Below are 26,652 nucleotides of genomic sequence, written 5' to 3'. Positions count from 1 at the left end.
AGTGTTTGGAACTTTTCTCCTCTTTGGTCAGATTCTTTAGTATTCTGAGGATTATTCCTGTTCTGAGGAAAACATGAGAAAACATTTTAGACAGAAATCTTTGCTTAAACTGGCATCCATTATCTGCTTTATATAAAACACTTTCATTTACAAATGTTCTGTTTCATTATACGCACATTTACAATTGCATGTATCCTGTCAAAGTGCTGTTAACTCTGTATGGTAGATATCTTAATACTGTATTTTGAAGATTTTTCCTTAAAGTTCTGTTAATTTTGAGAAATCTTCAAGTGAAGAAAACAAATTTTTTATGTGGTAACTTCTATTCTGTAGACAATCTTTATTTCATATGTAGCAGATAGTTTTGGGGATAATGACATTCAGCAGCAATCTGAACTTTTGATCATATGTGGTATTTTCCACCCTTTGAACTTCTGAAAAAAGGTTGCCAATTGTATACATTCTCAGTTTAGTTTAAAAGATTTAGAAGGAGCAGCATGGGATTTTATTTGTTAATTGTGTAATATATGAAGTTTTGATGTCTCATGTGAGAGAGAATAGCCAAATGTCAAGATTTTATACAGTCTAGAGCACTTTTGCTTTAGCCCAGGGAATATTTATTTGGAATCTGTTTTTGAGCTGACTGTGTACAGATACGCTGTTGTGTCTGCTCAGAATCCCGTTAAAGTAAATAGAGATTTATACAGACACGAAGGTTTTCACCTGTGAATTGTAAAATTAACAGGTTAGTTTCTCTTGATTAAAACCATAAGAGTATTCATGTTAACTCATGTTGTGAAATACTGTTTCTGGTCTAGCACAGTTTAAGGCATTAGTTACATTTTTCAGTCAGGTTTGATAATGAGTTAAATTGTTAAATGTGAAAGCCAATGCATACTCCTAAGACTAACCCATGGTTTCTTGTTACAGCTGCAGCAGGAGCAGATTCAGCTAAGAGATTCCTGCTTGTCTTTTGTAGAGAGGTCCTGTTCCTCAGCTGTGCCAATTCTCGAAGGTATAATAAGCTGGGCTTTTTTGATAAGAACAACATAATAAAGATTAGATTTAAAATTGTGAGTGTGGTAGATTGATTGGTTTAAACTCCTCATCTTGCCAATTTGCTTTAGAATGTTGCCAGAGCTAAAGGGGTGAAAACATCCAGTAAAAGTCAAGGAAAAGTGACAAGAAGCAGGGCGGACTTTTGTAAGTAAAAACTGATGCAAGTTGTAACATGTAGCCACAATGTTTCTCTTGTACAGAGTAGTTTCACAGGGCTGGCCTTGACCACAAGTGATTAAACTCCTCAGAGGAGAAGATGTGTGTTCTGGGCTCTGTCAGTCCAGTCTCCCTGGTGGGGAAGAAGGAGATGTGGACTCTGGAGAAGAATAGAAGGGTGGTGCAGAGCCACTGGCCAAGCAGAAATCGGTCCAGATGGTCTGGAACAGAGTACCACCACACAGCGGTGTTTTCTCTAACCAGGAGCTGGAGAGATTGAAATTGCAAACTGTATCCAGTCCTCAGTCCAAGTCCAGTCTGGTCTGACAAACCATTTCTAGAGGAGTTATAAATCTGTTTGTTTTGTTCCCCCCTGCATTTATTACGTTGTCCTCTCCAATTGTGATGATTTGCAGGCTCTTCCAACTGCTTCTGCTTGTTGGAATTATGTACTGGAAACAGGATGCACTTTCCTTTTAGTGCCACTATACTGGACTAGATCTGTGACCCCCCCCCCCACTACAATATGCCACCTGCCAGGCAGCAGGCAGTATGTTTCACCTATAGACTGCTCAGTGGTCATCTTTGCTGAAAGTCCCTCAGGAGCAAACTTAAGACCGGATGATTTATTCTGATAGTGGCAGCCCATACCCAGTCATCTGTGCCACTGTCTGTTCTTCATCTTATTGCACACAAGTGTGTCTTTGCCTACTCCCTGCGAAGGTAGTGGACCTAAGCAAGCTGCTCTGATGAGCAGTCTGTTCCTCATCCACTCACTACTGAAAGGCTATCTGGTGCAAGCTGCATGGATATCGGTAGTAGAAGGAGCCCTCTTCTACTTTGGTTTCCTGTGGAGCAGGTGAAGGTGTAGATTTGCTGTGTCGTATGTATGGTAAATGACACTTCTGGGGAGTATCAGCTCTTCGGCAGAAGTGCAGACCAGCAACGCCAGATGTTCACAGTTGGTTTGTTCACATGGCAGGGGAAAGGTTGCAATACACTGCTATTTCCAGCTGCCAGAGTAACATTTTTATCTGCATAATTTGAATGGCATTTCAGCTCTATTTTTTGTTTTGTTTTGCTTTTGTTATTTGGAAATAGAAAAAGAGACCAGTTTTAAACTGATAACATTTTCACAGGTAGCCTTTGGTTAGTGAGAAGAGGAGAAGGGGTCAGTCAGTCATTACCCTAATTTGCTTTGTGCTGGTGTGTGCAGAACTGCAAGCAAAAGAGCAAGCATCTCCCTTGAAAGCTGCCAGCTTGTTCTGTTAGATCAATCTGTATCTGATTAGAGAGCAGGTTATGGTTAACTTGTGTACAGATTTCTCAGTCTCTCCCAAAAGTCTGTGCTTACCAGAAAGAAACTGAAACACAGCAAATTTCCCTTCTTCTCCCATCCCCTCTGTCTTCAAACAAACAAACAAACCAAAAACGAAGAGAGAAGGAAATGGGAGTGAGGGGGAGGTATTTATAAAGAAAAGAGCAAAGCAGAAAAGGTGAGAGAGGAGCAGAAATAACAGGAGGTGAGGATTAATGATAAACTAATGTGGACATGAGATAGCGGATCATCTCTGCTTGCCCTTTATGGTGCGATGCGTCGGTACGGTAAAACCCCAGAAATCTGCGGCCCAAGTTAACAGAAGATAATGTTTCTTTGCTCCTGCAAAGATGCATCAAGAAGGTTTCTATTAATCCTCAGAGTCTATCGTGAGGGGTGTTTATGGCACCGTGCTTGTACTGTCGGGTTCTGTTCCAGGCTCTGCCGTTGGCTCTGCGTGATTTTTCCGCTCCTTGGCTGGCTTCCCGAGGCACGTAGCTGTAGTGTCAGGGTGTTTTGCTGCTCTGTAACATCAGGTGCTGTGTAAATGCAGGCTGTTGTGGTGCGCTGTGATTTTGATTCTTTAAACGAGATCTTCTCTCAAGCTAATCTTCAGTGGCTATAATCACTGGTTTGTTCCCCCTAGCAAAATAAGATTATCATGCAGAGATCAGGTTGTATTAAGGATGTTAATCTTCTTCTGTTTGCAGAAATATACCTAGTGTTTGAAAACTGTGTTGTTTCTTGTATTTTTCCTATGATCTTTCCTGAGTGAAGTTATTTGTCCGAATAATATAAGGCCCCTCTCTAAAGGCTACAAACTGTAAGTTCATGGAAATACTGCTTATAAAATCAAGATATTTTATTGTAAGTCTTTTTACAATATCAGGACAATATAGATTATTTCTCTGAAATATTTGGCAGTGTTACTGATAAAGTGTCGGAGACACAAGTCCTTTGGTCACTATGTATAAAATTAAGTAGAGGCAATGTGTTCACTACTGCCTCATCCCTTTATCAGTCTAGTCCTGACAGAATATCTATCACGAACAAGACTGCAGCTTAATTTCAATTTGTTCAATCTTTTGAATTTGTTTCTAAGGTACAATATTGCCAGTATTCATATGGTATAGATGATAAAATTGACTGATGTTACTGATCTTTAAACATGGAAAATTTAGCAGCTGATGATAACTTTTTACTTTGGGTTGGATTGTGGCTTTTGCTCTGTGACTTTTATTCAGAAACTTGCTGTTTTGGCCATCCATGGATTTACTACCTCTCTGTGAGTGATAAGTCAGCATAATGCAAAAGTTGCAGTGTTGCTAGCTTTTGTAATTTTTGCTGCTGTTTTAGCAATGTGATTTGTATATCCATGGCAGCTGCTGAAGTTTTTGATTGAGGAACTCAGCTTTCTTAAAAATAGTAAGTTTCTAGTCCTGATTGCAGAAAAGCTTGAAAACATTCACTGAATGTGTACAAAAGATTGAGCAACTAAAACCCAAATAACTCATTATATTTATTTTAAAAAATGAATTTTGCAGAGACTGATGACCTTTGAGCACTGTGGCTCACAATGCTGATCTTGTGTAGGCGTCTAGACCTTTCTGCTAGCTTTCACATGGCTGCCATTTCTACTGACTTAGAGGTCTACGTGGTTTTGGTTACAAAAGCTTTTCCACTGTGATTAGGTTTCTTTTTAGTCTGGATTAAGCTTCCTTATGTTCGTTTATGACATAAACATATTCCCCGCCTCTCGTTTTGAAATGTCCTTTAACTTGAATTCCCTTTTGAAATGTCCTTTAACTTCTTTCTATTTTTTTGATTCTGTTTTAAGCATTACCAAATATGTTTCTGTACTTAAGCACTGTACTGTTTAGCTTAAGTGTTTAATTGTGGTTAAAAAAAATACCTCCACATTCTGCAAAGATGAGGTCTTAAAATTTTCCTCATTAAGACTCTGTTATAAGCACTGGGAAAGTTGGCAGAGTTCTTCTACTCCGAACAGTTTAAAAAACATAGGTTTCATGTTACAGTCTCTGTACCCTCGACTTCCAAGGGACTCTTTGTCACTACTAATGTTTGCACTTGTCAAACAGAACAAAACAAAATAGGAGAGGAGGCTGCAAGCACCTTAAAAAAAAAAAAAAAAAAAAAAAGTAGGTCAATGGGCCAGCAGGTTATTTGGCCAGAAAAGCATGAGCAGCTTTGCTGAATCATGCTGTAATTGTTTTTCTCTTTTTAGCAGATCATTCTGCTCTGCTTTAACTTCCTATGTTAACGTTTTCATCAGTATGTTAACCATTTAAAGGCTCCATTAGGTGCAGGGGAAGGAGAAACTTGACTTTCCTAATCAAATAAAGATTTATTTTTTAGGAAAGAATTCTGATGTTTTCAGTAACATCCATTAATACTCAATAGCTTTTAATAGTATTTAATTTAAGAGTAGCATAAGCTTAGTTTTTAGATCCCAGCATACATCTTAAAATTTAATGTACTTTAAAATAAAAAATGTAGTGATTCAAACATGTTGTACAGAAAACATTATTTTTAGAGCAGTAAACAAGGCAGAGAGAAATGAGGTACAGGGGAGGAAAAAGTTGACTTTAGGTGCCTTAAAAGCAGAGAAAGTAACTTGGTTCAAGGGAAGAAACTAGAAGAAAATGCATTTACATGCAAAGTAAGAATATAAAAAGACTGAGAGGTGGTGATAAACTAGTGCAGAGTTACTGTGGAAGAATGCATCTGCAAGGTAAGTTTGAAATAAATTTTTAAGTGTTTATGAACTGGAGTTGGAAAGAAAGTGTTAATGGGTAAAAATGGTGTCTGAGGGAGTAGAAATAATGCAGCTGGGCAATTTTACTAATTGCCAGCAGCAGCCTTCTACATGTTCTGGAGCCTTGAGACTGGTAATTTTGGAGACTCAAAGAGGAAAAGGCATACTTGGGCCTTCGCTGCCTTCCTGAGTTTTGTGAATTTCAGCAAAAAAGGTGTTTAAATAATTGTGTAGAGGAGTACTTTGAACCTAACAAGTGGAACTGAAGATCTAGATAGTGTGAGAGGCACTGAGTTCAGAAGTAAACATGATTTAAGATGGGTATAAAGTGAGAGCTTAAGGCAGAAGTGAAATTGTTTCTGCTTATCAAAGAGAAAAACTTTAAAGCAAGGTGCATTCTAGTAGTGAAATATTAAGGTATTTATTTGGAGCAGAATATTGCATTTATAAATTACTCTTATAGATATGATTTTTTTTTCTCTTTATATAAAATCAAGTGGTTTGCAACTGTTGATTAATTTTTTTTTTAAAAAAAGGACCCCTTTTTGATTTTTCGCAGTTCAGAGTTTAATGCTTTTCTGCAGAAGAGGATACGTTTAACCCTGCATTATTCTTCTGAAGAAGCAGTGTTTCATCCCTGAACATCACACTTTAACGAACCCCAAAGTGTAAAAGGTAAAATTATTTATAAGATACAGCTTTTTATCATCACACTGAACAGTTCAGAAGCGGTGGTGAAGCAGTGTTTTTTCTTTCCTTTTTTTTATTCTCCGCCACATGAATGAATTTGATTCTGAGAAATGCATGAAGTTCTTCATTTCTGTAGTGTTTGCTTAAAAGTTTACCAATTTCACTGGAATTATTTCTGCAATTGTATCCATTGACTTGTGTAAGAGCTGAGAATAGTTAGCATCTTGCATTTTTGGATGCAAAGAGAGAAGGATCAAGCCCTGAAATGAGAAACAAATGCGCTTCAGATTTCTTAGTGACTTTTTCCTGTAGTCTCTTAAGTACTTTTTGTCTTGGATACCAAATCTAAGTAACCAGTTCTGGCTGATCCTACATAGGGTCTGGATACCATAACATGTGAATGATTTTATTGATTTCTAAAAATTGAGTGTTTTGCTAAAGTGGAAATACTGATTCTTAAATTTTGATTCTGCGTAATGAAAATGGCATTCATGTCACAGATGAAAGGTTTTTGTAGTTAGCTATTTATGTATTTTTCTTCTGCAAGTTAATGTGAAACTATCTCATTGTTTCTATAGAATTTCGTATTGTTCTTGATCTCTATAATGTTAGATACCAGATTTATTTGAAAATTGATTAAATTGATGTCTAAAAATGTAATTAGCAAATACATTGTGTGAACTAAGTGAAAACAACTTTCTAATCAATGTTTTGATGTTGAACTTAATTTTGTGCCAGTGATGGTAGGTTTTGTGGGTTTTTTTTTGTTTTTTTTTTTTTTTTAACTATTAAGAAGCCTGTCTGCTGACTGCTTTTGACAAAAATTTGAACAAAAGCTTCTTCATAACTTGCTTTCCTGCTGTGATTTCTGGCAAATGTTTAAATAGTGTAGTTCTGTTACTTTGTAATCCTTGGCCAGCTAATTTGGGGAGTGTAATTTGTGGGGATGGACAGAGCAATTGATATTCAGCAGAGCTTGTCTGAGTGAAGGAATAGTTTACTCCTGTTGTCTCTTCATGACACTAAATTTTGGAAGGTAAAGGCAAAACCGTATTGGGCTCTATTAACTGAAGAGAGAATATGAGGGCTCATCAGGTGCTTTGGGACACTGTGCTCCTCACCTTCTCAAAATAGCAAATACACCCAGTGGTGCACCATGGAAGAGAGAGAATGTGCTGCAGCATGGCTCTCCCATTTGCTTTACTGCTGCACTCAGCTATGAGCATGGGAAAAACCTAATCTTGTGAATCAAATCTGCATACTGTATGACTTGTTCTAGACCCTGAAGCCATTTGTTTGATCCCAATATACGCTTTCTTCCTTAGTTTCCCTCTCTGTTCAAAAACTGAGATAAAATTTTCCTGGAATGCTCTCCACGCTGTCTGGATCATTGGGTAGCAGCTGCCATATTTCTTGTACTGTTAACACTGGCAATTCCACTGGATTTGGCACTTGCAGAAACAAAACAAATCCTTCCTTCTCAGAAACTGTAATATTTCATAATTTTGGGCTACCTGAAAGAAGGTAGTTGTTCAATGGGATACTTATTTTACATTTATATGCCTTTCCTTACTATAAATAGTTAATTCATATTATTCTTTTTTTTTTCAGAATCACATGTACCCTGACAAAACAAACAAACAAAGCCTTCTTACTGAAACTTTATAATCAATAAGTGGCTACTTTAAGAAATGACTAATTAAAATATAATGTTCACACAGTACAGAGATCACATTCTTGCCAGTATCTTAGTGTAATGTTTTCAAGTGTCTAACATAACGTGCTCAAGAAAATTATCCTGTGAAATAAATAATACCTGTAAAATACTATCCCCCAAATACTTTCTCTTTCCATAGTTACTAAATGAAGTATGTTACTTTATAACTCTACAACCTTCAAAATGAATCTTTTAGTATACTGAGTATACTTTTAGTATACTGAGAAAGCTCTATCTGAGTTCACTGTTAGAAAATCATTTGTATTGGCTTAGTCCAAGTTCATTCATTGTGGCATGTAATTAAAAAATGTTCTCTTAAATTTTGAGTCATGTAGAATGAAATACTAAAGTTCAGACTGGTGGTAATAGATTCTGTATTAGAGAAGGTGAGAGGGCAGAAGAGAGGTTGGAAGAGAGAAGGTTAAGAGCACCTTATTGAGAAAATGAAACCTTTAATATACTGTAATGAAGAGCACATTTGCTCTTTCAAAGTAATTATTTATTTATTTTTTTTTCTTCCCTCCCAGGCAAACGTACAAATGTCTACCACAAGACTAAAGTGTGATATGTTATGTTCTTTACCATAAGCACCCATAAAATGAGCTCCATTGCAGACAGGTATGTTAATAGACAGTGAGATTTGGGAATGAATTACAAGCTAATTCACTAAATTTGGGCTACCTGAAAGAAGGTAGTTGTTCAATGGGATACTTATTTTGCATTTATATGCCTTTCCTTACTATAAATAGTTAATTCATATTCTTTTTTTTTTTTTTTTTTTTTTAATCACGTGTACCCTGACAAAAGAAAGTCTTCTTACTGAAACTTTATAATTTTACTGGATATAATTTACTTCAGTAATTTTACTAAATAAACTATTGTTTTCTTTAGTAATTTTATTCTTATGATTAGTAGACACAGAACGGTAATTCATGCAAAAACTAGGAGTGAGTTTTGGACTACTTTTAACAAAGCTACTGTAGCAGTTGTTAAATGCATTATTTTGCGGTTGCTGGAAGTAGTTCTTTGAGATGAATCTTAAAATATATTACTTGTTTTGAGCTGTGGAACAGCATCTGTTTAGTTCAAGTTAATTTTTAAAGTTTACTTTTTTAGTACTTTAATATCTGATTAGGGGAAACGCAGTTTTAAGTGATCAGTAATGCTGTGTATGACAGTAAAGTGACCTGATAACCTATTTCAATGGAAAAGTAATAGCTGGAGACTTGCTTTCTATTAGATTCTGTGACCTGGCCTGGCCTTTTTTAGAAGCTTAGGTGAACCTCTGTCCTTAATATACTTTGAATTATCATTTTGGAGAATTCAGAAAAATTAATCTTCCATCAGCCTTGCAGAAGGCTGAACCCATTTTGAGTAAATAATGTTTAAGGCAAACGAAGGGTGAAACTTCTAAAATGCAAACCTGATTTCTCTCTCTTTTTTTTTAATACAACTGTGTTGAATTTCACTGCAGCTTTGTTTTTTGAATATGTGAATTCCTATTGAAAGCTTTAGGTTTATGTAATAACATACAAAATAATTGCTTCCTAACAACACTGTTTGTTGTAATGTACAAGTGCTTGATGGTTTGTCCATTGTAAAACAGATGAGGTAAGCATTTTAGAAAGACGGTTACTTGCCTCAAGGAAAGAAAGACATTAGGATGAAAAATCAAGAATGGATACAAAGAAACTAGCAGGAGGACAGTGCTAAACAGATTGGATGCAGGTAGAGAAGAAATAAAATATGAAAGTCTATTATAAAGCAATATTGGAAACCAGAAGAACAGTTTTGTGTTGGCTTTAAAATAAAAGGAAACAAAACAAAAGTGATACAAGAAGTACACTGAGACATCTTGAGAGGATGAAAGGAAAACACGTTCTCATTTTGATATTTTAAGACTTTAGCAATACAGGGAAGGACGGTTGTCAAGTTGAGGAAGAATTTTATGATATTTGGTTAGAAATCAAATAAAATTAATAATTATCATTACTCTTTTAATATGAATTGTATATTTATAAAATTACATGGTTTAAAGTACAGCGTAGTCCTCAGCTTTTCATTCTGAGTACTTCAGTATTGAAAAAAAAGTACTTTACAATTATCAGAAATATTTGCAGCTTTCATTTCACTATAAATAAGTAAAAATAGTAAATTATTTGTCCTTTCTTATACTTTCAAAAGGTTAAGATAATGCAAATAATCAAAAAGATGGAAAAATAAAATTAAATGTTTAAGTGTTTGCATAGGATTGTTTGTGAGTTCATATTAGAAATATGTAGTCCTGAAGATAATCTGGATGGTGTCAGAAGTGACAATGCTTTGAAAAATCTCAGATTTTTTTTTTTAACTGTCTGTCATTAAACATCCTAAAAAAGACAACTTACGGCAGACTTGAGTTTAGGTTGCTGGTGATAGTCCTAGCAAGACATCACAATAAAAGAGGTGTTTTTGTTTCTTAATGTATTGCAAAAGATCTCTTTTTTTTTTTTCCTCTTTTCTTTTTTTGCCCTCTATCATTGTGATTATCTTTACAAGAGAGAAATTTTACACTCTAACATCATTTCTTTGTTTTCTTCAGGAATGATGGAAGCATTTTTGATGGGCTGGTGGAAGAAGATGACAAAGATAAAGCAAAAAGGTAAGTTTTAAAGTTTTCTAATGCAAAGACATGTGCTCTACTTACATACCTGGGGTTAGCAGGTAGCAAATTTCTAGAGAGAATACAAATGTGATTCTTAATAAGTAACCATCTTATTCATCAGCATTTGTTTTACTGCGATACTTCAGGTATCTATAACTGTTGTGTATCTATAACTGTAGTTCAATACTTTGTGTTCTTGTCAAAGCATGCTTTTTTCTAAAGGCTCAGATGCACCCCTCCATCAGAACGACAAGGCTGTTCTTCAAAAACAGTCGCTGTGATTTAGAATGGGTTTTTTTGTGACAGTTCTCACAGCAGATTCTTAAAGGGTAGTTTGCACCAGAAACCTGTCAGTAGTATGCAGCTTGTTATAAGGAGGAGTCATAGTTCTTATAAAATGTTTTCTCTTTTCAGAGTGTCCAGAAACAAGTCTGAAAAGAAACGTAGAGATCAATTTAATGTACTTATCAAGGAGCTGGGTTCCATGCTTCCAGGTAATGCCCGGAAGATGGATAAATCCACTGTACTGCAGAAGAGCATTGACTTCTTACGGAAGCACAAAGGTAATTCTTTGTAACAGGGAAGAATTTTCAAATTCTTAATTTTTATGATATTCATTTAGTGCACAGAAGCATTAACAATTTCAAAACTCCTCTATTTCAGGAAACCATAAAAAAATTTTAAAGAATTTCTGAAGAAATATTTTTAAGATCAACCAGTAGGTAGCAAAAACAGTTTTATCTTTTTAGAAAATATTTCACAGAAGTCAGTGGTGTGGTTTTTTATTTGTTTTTTATGGTTTCTTGTTTCTTTTTATTTTTTGGTTTTGAAACATGTGTAGTGCTTTCTCTTGAAATAGCTTTGAAGTTTTTTGGTTAGGACAGGTGGAGCCCTGGAGAATACAGTTGCTTCATAAGGCACAAGTTCTCAAAGTTTTGCTTCACGAGAAATGCCCTCTTGTCCGTTTCAGTGGATGTACTTGCTGGAAATGCTTATTCTGATATTTAGATAAAACACCATCTTTTGAACAACTGGTTTGTCTCTCCCGAGTTTCATAGAAAGCTAGATAAATCACAGAAAAGACTAGTCCAAGGGATCTTAGTGCTCCCCCTGCTCTGCCTGGTGTCTCCACAACTGGCTGCTTTAATGAAGGCGAGAAGGCAGCAGGGCGTTGTGCTCTCCCGGAGTTACTGGGCTAGGCAGTTTGATGAAGCAGGGTAGCGTGCAGTGGGAATGCAAGCTGAAGCATAGGCATCTCTTCTTTTTTGGCTTCAGCGTTAGAAAGAAACAAACAGAAAATCTATAAATGCTTTGTGTAAGCATTTAAGTAGTAGGTGTTATGTTTGTTTTTATTATATCATGTAATTACTACATTTTCTTATGGCTATTTGATGTTTCTGTATATGTAAAATCTCTATTCCTTCTCTTATACTTCTGTTCTTAATATGACTTCTTGTAGTTCACACTGCCAGGAGTGAGCTCAAACCCTCTCCTTTTCACATCAATAAAATGAGCTTTTTCTCTAGTTTTTCATTCCGCAAGTAATTTCTGAGCACACATACTACCTAGAAAGCAGCAGGGACAAGAGAGGCAGCTACTAGGTTGTATGATAAAATAAGGAAAACTGTTATAAATAGATAAATATGTATCAACAGTGTGTTCATCAATTTAAGATATGTTATGCCACTTATTTTGCATATACCAGTGCAGCTCTTGTATTAGCATTATTGCTAAAGAAGCACCAGATGCCTTCTGAATGGTGTCATTAATAAGGTAAATATAACAATTAAAATTGAAGGAGGGGAATATGTTGTGCAAGAGTTTGTAGATTTTATTTGGCTTTTTAACGATTAAATATTGATTGTGCTATTTAAATCCTTTGTAAAGCACTTGCCTCATAATGAGAAGAAAGGTAATATCAAGCCTTTTTTTTCTACATGAGTCAGTCTGTAGGTTCTAGGGCCTTTTTCAAAATTTCTCATAAATACAGTAGGTTGAAAATGTTTGTTCTGTTTCAAAATTGCTTTATTTTGAATTCATTAGAATGAGCACATATTAGCCAGCAGCACTAGTGTTCCTGTCTCTCTTCCATGAGTTTTGGGAGATATATGTATTTTTTTCATCTTCAAAAAAAAAAAAAAAAAGAAAGAAAAAAAGAAAAAAAAAGAAAGAAAGAAAAGAAAGAAACACCAAAAGAGGCCAGCTTTGGAGATGGATGCCTTTTAAGGCCTGGAGCTTTTGTCCTGCTCTTGATGAGGCAGAGTGCAGCCCTGTGTGACTGTGTATTCCATATTAAGGTCTCCAAAGCCCTGGCTGCCAGTACTGACTAACGTTGCTCTACAGCGTTTTGTATTGAAATACTCTGGACAACATTTTGGCAAAGGTCAAAAGCTTACTTTTGTCTTCTGAGGTACTTGGATCTGTTACAATAAAGCAGAGTGACCCTAGCAAGAGGAACGAATTGTTTGGTAATGATTGGCTGCTTTACTGTTGAAAATCCTACTGTGTTCAGCAACCAGGCTTTGATTTACTGTATTGCTTCTGGTTCTTTCTGAACCATTTTGACCTTAACTAAAGTTGGTACATGGGTCGCAGATCCAGATGAACTGAGCTGCGTATTGGACAAGCATAGATTCTGTTTCTCATTTAAAAAAAAAAAAAAAAAAAAAAGAGAAATCCGAACCATGCTAAGCACACTGAATTACCTTACTGAGCTTTTCACTTGATAATAGTGCCTATTACCTTTCTTGAATTTGTATAAAAGACAACTGTATTAAGAAAGCCAAAAAACTAAGAATTAGTTCCTTATAATTACAACCAATAAATTAATATTCATACAGAACACAGATGCAAATCTTGCCTAAAAGGACAATTTCTGTTGAGGATGTATCATACTAGTGTGGGACGCTTGGATCTGAAAGCTGAATGAGCTTAACATGCAAGTTTGGTTGTGCTTCTATATTTTGTATCTAGCTCAGAACATAACCTCAGTGTCATTCATCTTCAAGTGCATCATTCGGCCGTAATTTTTAAGAATTTCTCTAAAGTTATCCAGGTAAAACAAATTCTTCTAGGTTATGATCACTCTGTTTTGCAGTATCTTACTAAATGCTCTGATTACAGGAAGCGTAAAGGAATGTTCATACTTATTGGTAGCGTAACTTGATGTGATTCTTTAAGGACAGAAACTTCAGCTTTTCTTTAGTGTAAATCCTTTCCACTGTAGAAACCGAACAGTTTCTTTTAATTCTAAAATAGGATTGTTACGTGGACCAGAATGAGCCAATGAACCAAACTTCCAGTTCTAAAATGGAGATTGTTGGCATCATGCAAGCAATGCATTAAGCCCTTTGAACTTTGCTTCTGTGCTGGTGGCAGAGCTTTTCATTTCTTTGCCCTTTGACTTCCTATTTGTTGTTCAATATATTTGTTTCGGCTGAAAATTTAGATTTGAGGTTATACGTAGATTATTTTCTCCCTCTCTTACTGCTTTGTGATACCATTTCAAAGCAGATAGCAAAGGGCTAATCAAGTTATGTCGTCTGAGAGATCTGATAACTGGCAATTCTGGCCCTTATTCAACGATCCTTTTTTCTTCTGCTTGGAATTCTCTACTTGTTGCCAGTTTCTTCCGTGATGTAACTATTGTTTTACTGTTCTTTTAGTTATGTCTAAGCTCTTTGGTATAGTTTTCCCCCTTTGTTTGGGAAACAGAATTCTGAGCCGTTTGTGTATTTAACTCAGTTCCAGGTTTTCTGCACTCCTTGAACCATCCAAATTAACAAGCCAACTTACAGCCTTTATATAGATTTCTTTTGGAAAATCGAAAGCCTTAAAGATGTACTTTTATTCTCCTTTTTTTTCACGTAAATGCTTGATTCGTGATTACCTGTTCAAGGTTGTTTTTACAACCAGTGCTTCTGCCATATCCTTGTTACTCATCAAAACAGAACTAGTAATCAGTTGTGTTTCTTACTGGTTCAGTTAGCATTTGAAAAAGAAGTATCAGCTTTCAGACCCTGGGCCCAGACCCTTGGGCCCTATTTTTGTTTAGCAGCATTTGTTTCCCACCTGCACATGGGAAGTTAATCTCTTTATTTCTCTGAAGTGTTATGGGAATCTCTGCTTATATCAGAATTTATCTGTGTGTCCAAATCAGACACTGAGTAGTTCCACAATAGGAATCCCTCGTATTGTCCTGCTCTTAAGGGTCACTTTTTTAACCCCCCCCCCTTTTTTTAAGTAACCTTATTTCTTTCTAGATTACAGAGAAGGATGGGAAGAGGAGGAAGGACAGTGACAATTTTTAGTATGAAGGTTAGGATTCCCAGCATTGGCCAAGATACTGGGCCTTTAAGTGTTTTGAATTCCTGATCAGTTTAGGTCATTTTGTTTTACAAGTCTTTGAAAACAACACGCTTTAATTAGTGTAACAACTTTTAATTACAGTCTGAGAGGAAAGAATGTATTCTTTGCATTGACAAAATCCTCTGCTTACCACACCGTTCAAATTATCATTAAACTTCAATATTACCTTGGCATCTGATAAGACTATATCATGAGCTCATAAAAGAATGGGAAGACAGATCTCACAACATAGTAGAGAGAATATTTATCTTCTTAAGGAACATTGTCTAACATGCTCTAGCTGACCCTGCTGAGCAGGGAGGTTGGACTAGAAGATCTCCAGAGGTCCCTTCCAACGTTACTGATTCTGTGATTCTATGATTATATCTCATGAATGAACAATGGAGGAGACTGGGGAACCTTTTGCTTTTTCCTACTGTTTTGTATGTAACTTAGTGGAAAAAATAATGACTTTTTGGAGTGTGAATCCTTGCATTGTGTGTATCTTTGATTATAGAAATTACTGCACAATCAGATGCCAGCGAAATTCGGCAGGACTGGAAACCAACATTCCTTAGTAATGAAGAGTTCACACAGTTAATGTTAGAGGTATGTTACTTCTGTTTTTCTGGAAGTAGAATATTTCCTCTTAGGGACTAATTCCATGATGAAATCTTTGTTTAATGGAATATCTTTTCATTTCTATATTTTAATTGTAATTACATACTTTCATGAAGATAAGCAACCTAATTTTCTATGTGTACAGAGTAATACATAATAGCACTTTTAAGCACATTTTCAATGAAATAAAACATTATGACAGAGCAAGTCCAAATATACATGTACTTACCATCAAAGTAAAATTGATATTTTAAATTACCACTGTAAGGAGAGTACTAGTCAGATGAAAAATTGTTATGTTTACATGAAAACCTTAACTATAAAAATGATTCAACACATCCACTACAGAACAAAAATAAAAGTTTAATTTATTTGCATGTTACACTTTCCAAAAGTGACGTATATGGATATTTCTTTGTTAAAGAAGAATTGTTGGTTGCTATGAGAAACAAGCTTTCAGCTTTAGCTGTTGGTTCCTTGAAAATGAGAGCAAGTGATTTGTACCTTATTATTAAAGCAATTTACAATAATAGTTTGATGAAAAATACTGGAGTAAATGGAAAAGCACTTTATTTTTGTTCCAGAGTTAAACCTGATTGTTGAAGCAGATATTTAAATAAGTGAAAAGTTCCAATTTTCTGTATTTAAAATAATCCCTTCTTCGGTGGATTTTTTTCCCCCCTACCCAACAAGTTAGTGAAATAGTTCCTTCTGTTATAGGAGATGCTTTGTAGCTATTTTTGATGTTTCTCAAGACCTTTTACAAAATCTGCATCTATAGTTAGTGTCTATAAAGTCAAAACAAGGTAGTACAATTATTAGATGTTTTTCCAAAGACATGAGAGCTTTAAAATTTTCCATTTAGAAATATAGTTCTGTTGTACTTTTATGTTTTGTAGTGTTCAGCTACAAGATAGTTCTGTTATTTTCAGTGAAAATATGTTTAAGTAGAAGATAAAACAGGCAGAACTAGATCTTACAATTTTCAAGATTCAATAAAAATTTTACTATGAGTTTCCTTTAGTGAGATTGGGACTTCTGAGGTTTTTAAATACTGAAAAATAAATACTGAAACCCTTTGAGAAGGGTTCTTCCCTTCTCAGAGTTTTCCTGGCTCTTCTTACTTTTGCCTCTAGCTGATTTTCCTGTATTTTCTGATATTTAAAATGACGATGGAACTAAAAACAATGGGCAGGTGAGGCATGGGAGAAACAGTGGCTTAGATGCGTATGGACTGAAGTCTGGCTTCTGAAACTGTAGATTATTTAAGAACAGAACAGAATAGAAGTTTTAATACTGATAATGTAGAAACAAGACTCAGAAGTTTTAATAGCAATAGATATTCTCATTTTTATAGTAAATTAAAATAAAGTTGATCTAAATTTCTTTCCATGATGAATGTAGCTTAACTGCCCATTATGTTTAATTTCAGGCTCTTGATGGTTTTTTTCTAGCAATTATGACAGATGGAAGTATAATATATGTGTCTGAAAGTGTAACTCCCTTACTTGAACATTTGCCAGTAAGTAAGAACTGCTTTCATTGGCGTATCAATTTGTCTGCAAGTGATGTTTTGCTACGGGTACCAATAATCTTCAGTCTTTTTGGTATTACAGTACAGATGTATAGTTTGTTCTAAAGCTTCTGTTTTTCTCTCAGGACAATTCTTTGCTATTGGTCTGTTTCCTGTATTAAACTTTTCCTTTGGAAACATAGCATGCAGTCAGCACTCTGCAGGATTATGAAGTACCAGACTAGAGTCAGTATCTCTCTTTAATTTAACTGAAATAACTGAGAGCTGACTGTAAAAGACCCTTAGAGGTCACATTTGGTATTGCCTCTCTATGAGTCAGCAACTAGTTGCTGAAGAGCAATATATACTGTTTCTGATGCTACTTTTTTGGGTTAGATTTATACTTTGTATTTATATATTTCACTCATCTGTAATCTTGGTGACATTGCTTACTGATATAGTTAACATTCTAATCTGTTATTTAAAGCTACTTTTGAATGATGTTATTCTGGACTGAGGCAAGTTAGTACTCTCGAATGTGAACGATTGGCAAGTGGAACACTTGGAGAGGGACAAATAATTATTAAAGGCTAGTTGTCTTACTGTGGTAAGAATATTTTGTAAATTTTGGAGAGATGTATTTGCAATGATGCTGCAAACTAAAGCTCCCCTAAGGTGTGAATGATATCAGCTTAAGAATTTTGAAAAATGTACAAGTGATGTGATTAAAACAAAAAAAACAAACAAAAAACAACCCCTCCTCCCCCCTGAGTCTGAGGCACGGTTGTTCTTTGCTTTTGAATGTGATTGAGATATTTTAAACAAATAATCTATGATTATTATTTTCTGAATACTTAATCAAATGCATTTATGTATATAAAAGGCATGCAGTAACTGTTCAGTTGTTCAATTGTTCAGTTGTGTTTCGCTCAGTTGGTTAGAGCGTGGTGCTGCTAATGGCAAGGTTGCGGGTTCAATGCCTGCATGGGCTATGCTGAGGATTGGACTAGATGATCTCCAGAGGTCCCTTCCAACCTTACCATCCTACGATTCTGTGATCATCTGTATTGTTGCCAGTTTTGTGTATTTAGTTGCAGAACTGATTGTAAAATGTATTCCTAAAATAAATTCTAATTGTGTGCAACTAATGGCGACATAGTAACTTATATAATATACAGAATGGGCTGTTTTTTTGTTCCAAAATATTTTTTCAATGTTTTGAACACTATTGACAGTTTAGAATGCTCTAAAATAACACTGTAATTTCTATTTCAAATTCTCTTTTATTTGGAATTATTATATCTCGTGGAGGTTAGTACAAGCTCCAGTGTACTTTAATATGTATGTATATCTGCTGGGTCATGGATATTACTTATTAAATAATTCAGTGTCAACATTCAGACAAATCAAAATGAGATTTTCTTTTTTTTTGCAGAATATTCATGTGTATCCCAGTAGGTGGCTTTGCTGAGTTAGTATTAGTTAGTTTTTTTTTTTTTTTTCATTGGAGTACTGGACTTTGACATTGTGTGGCTTACATAATTATATTTATTATATCTTTTTCTTTCAGTCTGATCTTGTGGATCAGAGTATATTCAATTTTATCCCAGAGGGGGAACATTCAGAAATTTATAAAATATTGTCTTCTCATCTGCTGGAAAGTGATTCACTGACACCAGAATACCTAAAATGTAAGTAGTAATGCTTAGAACCATCTGCTCTGTATCATATCACACATTCAGTTCTTTCTCCTAGTACTACAAAAGCAGAAATAAATGGGTGAGGGCTACAGAATGAAACATGTGGCTTGAATAGATGTACAATTTTGTGTTTTTTTCTGAAGAGTGAAGTGTTCATCCTGTATTGTGTTTTACTCCATGAATTTCATATGTATTAGAAATACTCATCTTGACTGTATAACTTCTCCTTTTACAGTTTTAGCAGTTGGCAAGAGAAAAAAAATGTATCAGGCTACTAGGTATTAGTGTGTTTCAGTGAATTTATGTTTAGGGAAACTGTTTCTGGAATCCTCCGTTAAAATAGTTCTCTGCAACATTAGCGTTCGTGTGATATGAACATATTACAGCCTCTTCATGTACAAATTCTAAAGGAATTTTTCTCTCCTTTGGGTTAGTTAATACCAAGCTGGTAAAAAGTAGAGACTCTAGCCATTTGTAGCAATCAGTAAAATATGCAACTTATTTGTTATTGCTTTCTATTTCATGTTGCCTATGTGCTTCATCAAGCTCACATCCTTTTAATCTTTTTTATTCTTTTCTCAGCAAAAAATCAACTAGAGTTCTGTTGCCATATGCTGCGAGGAACGATAGATCCAAAAGAGCAACCTACATACGAATATGTAAAATTTATAGGAAATTTCAAGTGTTTAAATAATGGTAAGTAATTTCCATCATATTAAAGTGATATATACGGGCAGTTTCAGAACTAAGCAGACTTGAGACCATTGCGCAAACTTAATAAAGTACTGAAATCTGTCTTTCAAAGTAAGAACCTGAAACAAGGGGACATCACTTGTATGTTCTTCTAATGAAAAAGAAGGAAGAACTGCATACCATATATTATATGTCTGCACTTTTGAATGCAAAGTGTAGTAATTATATTTCATGCTTTCAATTAAAGAAAATTAGTATCTTGTAAAACATTTAAAAAAGCTTAAGAGATATTTAAGCCAATGATTTAAAATTAGGAGTCTGACTTTAGGTAAATATGTTTACATGTCACGTTTAAGCATGTGACCATAACTTGACGATCAGTGATACTGAATACTTGCAGCTGTCATTATTCTTGCAGTGAACTGGGAATTAAAATGTAGGGTTTCCCCCCTCACTTCAATTCTGTGCTTTCACTGGCAGGAATTCCTATTCAGATGAGTGGATGAGCCATTATAGAATTTCAGTTTTCCGCACTGAGTTCCTTCTGCCTTCCACAGAAGTTATTTCTCTTCATTATTTCCACCTTCTTAGTAGCTGTAATTTGGTTGGACAGCCTTTGCTGATTAGTTATTTGAGGCGTGTTTATTTGGTCAACCAGCCAAATGGGCTGTGTAGTGTAGATAATAATCACTCTTCTTATAGATCACCCCCTAAAATATTATTAAAGATGGTGTCTGGTAAATAGACCTACATCTTTCCATATGGCATCAGTATTTTTCCCAGAGAATGAGGAGAGATGTTGAGTGTTGGTGCCACATGCAAATACCTAGTGCCTTAGGAAGGATAGGAAGCAACAGAATCGAAAAGGCGAATGTGGCGCCGGTATTGGGAAAGAGGTGGCGTTTGGAAACTAGAGGCTTGCCAGTTCAATTCGATATTTGGGAATGCTTAAACAGTATGTAAGCTTCAGGAAGCTAATGAGGCGTTGAATAACAGCCATTGTGGATTTTTTCAGGTGCAAACAGCATCAAATTAGTTCACTTCCCTATACCAATGGGTAACATGATGAATCACTAAGAGGAGAAAGCAGAAATAAATGATGGACTTCACTAAAGCTTGTGACCATTACCGTACTATGTCTTCATGTAAGGGAAATGCATATTAACGGAAATTACTGGAGAGTAGCTGCAGAGCTGGTTGCAAAAGTTACCAGTATTCACTGTCAGAATGAATTTTTTATGGGCCTCTTCTGTATCTGTTTTTAATCAGTATTTTCATTCATGTTCTAAATTGAACATAGTTCACAGATCATATCATGATGCAGGAAGCTGCAAAAATTCTGAAGAACAGAACAAGAATCCAACTTGAAATTTAGAAAATAAATTGTTTTGGGGGCAAAAAAAAATAGAGTTACTGAGTAAGAATAAATGCCAGAACTACATTTAGGAAGAACCAGCTATACAAGTAGGGGAAGAAAAAGCTTACAGTTGGGTAGGTAATGGTCTTATAGAAAAAAACGAGTTACTGTAGAATGCAAGTTGAACATGAATAATCAATACTCACTAAGTAGTTATGAAAATGAAAAAAAACTTCTTAAAATATGGTCTAAGACATGTGAAATAATCTCTTTGCACTTAGTACCTGTATGTCCTCATCTGGGACAAAGGTTTTGACATTATGCATCAGGAGGAAGTAAAGTAGTTGGAGAGAGTTCAGAGAAGAGCAATGAAAGCAGTCAGAAACTTTTTTTTTTTTTTTTTTTTTAAGTTAACTTCAAAGGTAAGATAGACTCTGAAGAACAGAGTGAGAAAGGATAAGATAGAGGAAGGAAAATACTGCTTTTCTCTGTCTTATGGAAAGAGCAAGGAGGAGTTGTAAGCTTAAATTTCATAAAAACTTCAGTTTACATGGTAGAAGTTCTAATTGAGATTTGAACTACAGCCAATTAGACTTTGAAGAGCATTAGAGAGTTTTGGTGTCCTCATCATTAGAGCTTCTTAAAGATGTACAGAATGAGTATCTACTGGGAACAAAGATGCAGTTGATTTGCTCTGAACTCTAGTCCATCCTTTGCCCCTGTGATTCCTTTCTGATTCAATAGGTGAGATTTGTTTGTTCCCCACGTTCTGTCCCAATTCTTTCACGTACATAGTTGCGGTGCCCCCAATTGTACCATTACTCGGTTATGTCTTCAGCTCTTGGCATTTCAGTATGATAAAAGCCTAGAAAATTAATACCTGAGAGTTCAAAAAAAGGTTAGCAAAAACTGATTTAAAGGGGAGATATTAAATATAATTTTTGAAGAAGATATATTCCAGTTGTTTTTAGTAATTACCAAGAAGCATTACAATTACTAATTTCTCAAAACTGTTGTGTTAACTGTAACTTTAGTTCATGTTAAGTGTAATTTTAGTTTTCTTTGAGAAGGTTAACTGGTTGTATTCTCCTTACTACTCTACTACTACTGTTATTATGTATGTACGTATGCATGTGTACTACATGCAGCGTTTTTCCTAATGAATGGTAAATTTTAGGCAGACTACATTAGATTTAACACCCAATATTGGGCCATTTGTCTTGTGATACTACTGTCGAGTTTTTCCGTGCTTATTTTGTAATTTGTCCTGACCTCTTCTCTATCTTCCCTCAGTTCCCAACTCTTCACACAACGGTTTTGAAGGAACTATTCAACGATTGCATCGGCCTTCATATGAAGACAAAGTTTGCTTCGTAGCCACTGTTAGATTAGCTACACCTCAGTTTATCAAGGTATGCACAAATGGAATCACTTACTTGACCCTCATGTTCATATATGATATAAAAACCAGCTCTTTTGACAGAGTAACTTTTAAATATACTCCAGTTGGGAAACTATGTGAACAAACACAACACTTCAAATATAATTAATGAAAACTATTTAGAATTTCATTATCTGAAACTGAATTCATCTTTGTTTCTTATTGCACAAATTAATAAGTTAAATGTTATGCAGAGCATCAAATAAATTGCTTATGGTGAGCACCTTTTCTAAGCAGTCATACAAAATGGTAGTATGCAAGAAGTATATTTAAAAGAGCATAGGAATATATGCTTAATCATAAAGGTAACATTGAGATTCTATTTTCACTGGAAAAATTAATAATTTTAATTGAAACTTGGATATGTATTATGCTGCTGATGGTCTTACTGTAGGTTGACAGAGAATCAAATCTTGTAGGTCTTAATCAAAGTTTGTATTATTTGTCACTTACAGTCAGGTTTGAGGTAGTAAAGCTCTCATTTTGCTTCAGTACTGTTTATTATTCAATAATTCAATTGTTTAAAGAGAATATTTTGCTTAGCTGCTAATGCACAATGGGGACGACCTTCCAAGTTTAGAATTGGATGCATATGAGATTTATAGACTTTACCAAGTGTTCCTCACCAAAGTCAGTCAATATAAACATAGTCAATGATTCAAGTTTTTATACATATATGTATATAGATAGATATATAAATAAAAAATAGTGTTTATGTATGAATACATTCATCAATGTACAAGTAGTACAAGTTAGTACTACTAACAAGTACAAGTAGTCTAGTTAATGTTTATTGTTACAATTTAGTTGTAAAAAAATGCCGTGAAATATGTGTAGTGTATGGCACATGGTTAACCTGCTGTCTGTCATGTGGAACTCTTCTTTGAACACTTGTATATTTTGCGTGTGTGTCGAGTGTTGTAAGCTGAAGATTGCTGCTGGCAGCCTCTGATGACACGGTGCATATACCTTTCGCTTTGAAAGCGTAGTAGGGGGCTTGTGGGGAAACCATATAAACTTCCTCAGTTCTGTTATGCTGAATGTAGGAATTGTATCTTTCCATACTGCATGCAAGAGTTTATTATTTATTTTTCCTGGAACCATGAGAAGTGTCATTTGATGTTTTTCTTCCAACACAGAAGTCTGTGGGTCTAAATACCCTTCTTCCTGTTATGCTACAGTTGACGGAGATGCTAGATGTATGATTACTGCTTTATGAAAAATTTGTGAAAAAAAGACTGCAGTATTTGCAAATATTTTTAGTTTTTTAAGTCTCAAAAGTCTCGCAGTTTAGGATGTATTGTAGGAAACTTTAGGTGTATCCTGTCTCTTTTGGAAACTTGGGAAGGTGAGGAACATCTGTTTAGATCTCTCACTCTACTGAGGGCCAAAGCCTTTCAGATTATATTCTGGCCAAAGTTACCTGATTACCTGAACTCTGATTCCTTAGTAACTAAAAATAAACTTTGTTTAAAGAGATTTTAAGACCCTTAAAAGGGGTCAATTTCAATTAATGTTATTTCTCTGAGAGATCTTCTTGTGACTCTTCTGGACCAAAATTAGTGAAAATTCTTAATCAGACAGTCTGTTTGCTTTAGACTTTGTTATCTTCTGATATTGTCGAGACTAGTATTGACTAGACTCCAGCAAGCAGTATTATGTCAGGAAGTTTACCATCTCAGTATCTGTACTAACAAACCTGTGACTAATATAGTCAGTAATGAGATATGCATTTCAGTGCTGGATTGCCTTATTTAAGGTGGAGCTGGCCTGCTCATCTGCCACCCTTTCCACATATTTCAGGTGGCTTGCAGCTATGGAATTTTATACCCAGAATCTTGGCTCCCAAGGACATACAGACAGCTTTTGCAGACAGTGTCCATGAGAATGAAAGCAATGTCTGAAAGTTTACACTAAGATTTATTTTCTGCCTATGACCCCAGCATTGACCTTTTGGTAACAAAATGTGCCGCAGGTTTTGCTTAGGGATTATTTCTGATAGCTTCCTTGTGGTGGAATTTGCCTGTAAACATTCTTTAAAACCTTTATCTCACAATTTGGCTGGTGAAGGATTGAATCTTGTCAAGAAGGAAAGATTAATCCAGGCAAAAAAATTTCTACAAGAAAAAAATGAAAGTCCTTTTTTTCCCTAGATGTCTTATTGACAACTTTTAGGTGTCTTGATCAAGATAACTTTTGCTCAAGGGCATTTTGCAGTGGAATACTTGCAAGTCATTAATATAAACGAGTAGGGTAATTGGATACTAACCTGCTGCTGTCTCTCCTGTCATGTTAATTTTTACTGTATTTTTTGTGCCTATATTTTAGTTGTTTTTGCTTCTGTTTTGACTTGTGCCAAAGTGATTAGATTAAAAGAAACAACAAATCAGAAGGGCATTTGAAGGATACCTACTTGCTCTCTGTCTTCTGTTTTACTTTGCTGTTAGCAGTGCTTTATTAAATGGTGTAATCTTAGGAAAGTAGGTGAACCTCATGGTACACGGGTAGTTTCAGTTTAGAAGTTATTTTGCTAATTAGAAGTCATGCCGAGAGCCACAACTTTGTGCCCAGAATGATTTTGTATCCAAAATTACCTCTATCATATAAGTCACTTTCTAATTGTGGTCTTTAAATTCCATGCCACCAAAAGTGAGGAGAAAGCATTACCTGAGTATGTTCCTTTTATTTATTTTTTTTTTAACCACAGAACTTCAAAATATCTATTTAAAGATCTGATAAATAGCAGTTTAAACTGTTTGCATTGTAACCTGAAAGAATGAAAAGGATGGTAGTCTCTTCATATTTATTTTTAAATGGATCATTTTTTTTGATCATTAGGAATTAACAATGCATTAGTCTTTTAATGTATCTTTTCTCAGAACTCTTTAGTTATAGATATTTGCAGAGCAGCAGTGTGGTCCATCCACGCCTCTCATGAGTGTTATATCTGTGCAGCAGCAGCTTCCGTATCTTATGCGATCTTTAGCGAACTGGTACGGTATCTGATCGTTAATAGATTCTACTATATTCTTGCCAACAAGAATACTGTTGCAAGCTCCTACAAGTACAATAAACATATCCAGGCATCCAAAAAGGAAAGACTTACTGATCTCTAGTGCATGTTTACTGCTTTGAGGGCTGTATTTGTAGGTATGCGTGTGTTATGTAGTCTAATTTCTTCGTGGAATGCAGTCAGTAGGAGTTTGGTGTGAAAGAATGGACAGACTTGGGGTGCTTTGCTCCGTTGCTCTCAGCAAGAGGCACGATACTTGGTAGGGAATCTTCACCTCTCTGAAAGAGCCGGCAGAAATCGACTGATGTGCACTAGTTGTGCATATACCAGTGAGTGGAATGCATTTAAAACCCTGCACAGAGTATCTTGAGGATCTATTTTTGTAGTGGAAATACGATGGTTCTCTTACTATTCATGAGTGGTATCTAGCACTTTAATCATAGTGTCTGGTTGGGAGTGTTTTGTCTTTGCTTTTGCTTATTGCAAGTAAGAGCATAACTGCAAGAACTATTGATTTCTGCTTGTACTTCAGTGCTGTAGATGCTGAGCTTGAGTTTGATCTCACACCAGGGTTATTCTATTTAAAATCAACCAAGTATCAGCCTGGCAGAGCTGAGATTAGATTCTACCTCAGTATTATGTATCTAAACATGCAAAAACAATGAAGCTATCTAAAAATAACATAACTATGATGGAGTTATCTACTAACTTTAGGTAAGTCTGAATTTCAAAAGAGCTTATGAATTAGAATAGAGCAGTTTTGAGAGAGATTTTTATTTTTTTACTTTTTAGGAAATGTGCACTGTTGAAGAACCCAATGAAGAGTTCACATCTAGACATAGCTTAGAATGGAAGTTCCTATTCTTGGATCACAGGTGCAATTCCTTCTATGTATAGCAGCAATAGTAGCTGAATCGTAGCAATGGCTGTAATATTTAGAATTCACTAATCATCTAATGAACTACTAGCTTGTGTTGGGTTTAATTTTTAATTTTTTTCAGAGTTCATACTGTAAACGAGAACTTATATAATGAAACTATTCTTTTTTGTTGAAAATAAAATAACATTAATTTTTGTATTAATTAGGGCACCTCCAATAATAGGCTATCTTCCATTTGAAGTTTTGGGTACATCAGGCTATGATTACTATCACGTGGATGATCTAGATAATCTGGCAAAATGTCATGAGCATTGTAAGTAAGATTAAGCTGCTACAAAAACATACCATGTTATGCATGTTCAGTGATAAGCTTGTTGAATTGTACTGCTATTGTAGTGAAATTTTGTGATATGTTTCACAGTAAAGTGCCCTCACTCCCATTCATTTGACATTATAATAGTCTGGCCTTGATAATTTAACTTATCAAGGCAAGGTTTAACTTATTCTTGCAATTTAAATTCTTAATTGTGGTGAATTGAAGCACACAGCTGAGCTAAATCTTATTTAAATAAATTGCGAAAACATTCTGTACATAATTTCATCTATATAATTTAATTATTCTTTTGTAAGCTAACATCTTTTTAGGGATCTGTTTTTTCTCAGTATTTTTTCTCCTCTTCCATCCCAGTCTTTCAATGCGCTCCCTTCACTGTTCATCTGCCATCAT

At 35.1% G+C, this 26,652-nt stretch overlaps 1 protein-coding gene across 12 annotated transcripts in view; it reads left to right on the top strand.

Moving 5' to 3' along the window:
* CLOCK (clock circadian regulator) overlaps positions 1 to 26,652 on the top strand; it is a 70,139-nt gene that overhangs the window by 25,053 nt on the left and 18,434 nt on the right. For 11 of the 12 annotated variants that reach the window (XM_062575579.1, XM_062575574.1, XM_062575576.1 and 8 more), the window contains 12 exons: positions 931 to 1,015; positions 5,869 to 5,984; positions 8,244 to 8,334; positions 10,298 to 10,357; positions 10,775 to 10,923; positions 15,225 to 15,316; positions 16,761 to 16,850; positions 18,412 to 18,532; positions 19,124 to 19,237; positions 21,885 to 22,003; positions 25,838 to 25,920; positions 26,132 to 26,238. In XM_062575579.1, coding sequence (XP_062431563.1) covers positions 8,288 to 8,334; positions 10,298 to 10,357; positions 10,775 to 10,923; positions 15,225 to 15,316; positions 16,761 to 16,850; positions 18,412 to 18,532; positions 19,124 to 19,237; positions 21,885 to 22,003; positions 25,838 to 25,920; positions 26,132 to 26,238 — 982 coding nt within the window. In that variant the 5' untranslated portion in view covers positions 931 to 1,015; positions 5,869 to 5,984; positions 8,244 to 8,287. The remainder of the gene's footprint in view (positions 1 to 930; positions 1,016 to 5,868; positions 5,985 to 8,243; positions 8,335 to 10,297; positions 10,358 to 10,774; positions 10,924 to 15,224; positions 15,317 to 16,760; positions 16,851 to 18,411; positions 18,533 to 19,123; positions 19,238 to 21,884; positions 22,004 to 25,837; positions 25,921 to 26,131; positions 26,239 to 26,652) is intronic. The other variant, XM_062575582.1, reaches the window with a different exon arrangement.

This window comes from Rhea pennata, chromosome 4 (assembly GCF_028389875.1).
Source record: "Rhea pennata isolate bPtePen1 chromosome 4, bPtePen1.pri, whole genome shotgun sequence".
Lineage (NCBI taxonomy): Eukaryota > Metazoa > Chordata > Aves > Rheiformes > Rheidae > Rhea > Rhea pennata.
The sequence above is the reverse complement of the archived record's forward strand: the minus strand, read 5'-3'. Positions and strand labels throughout refer to the sequence as shown.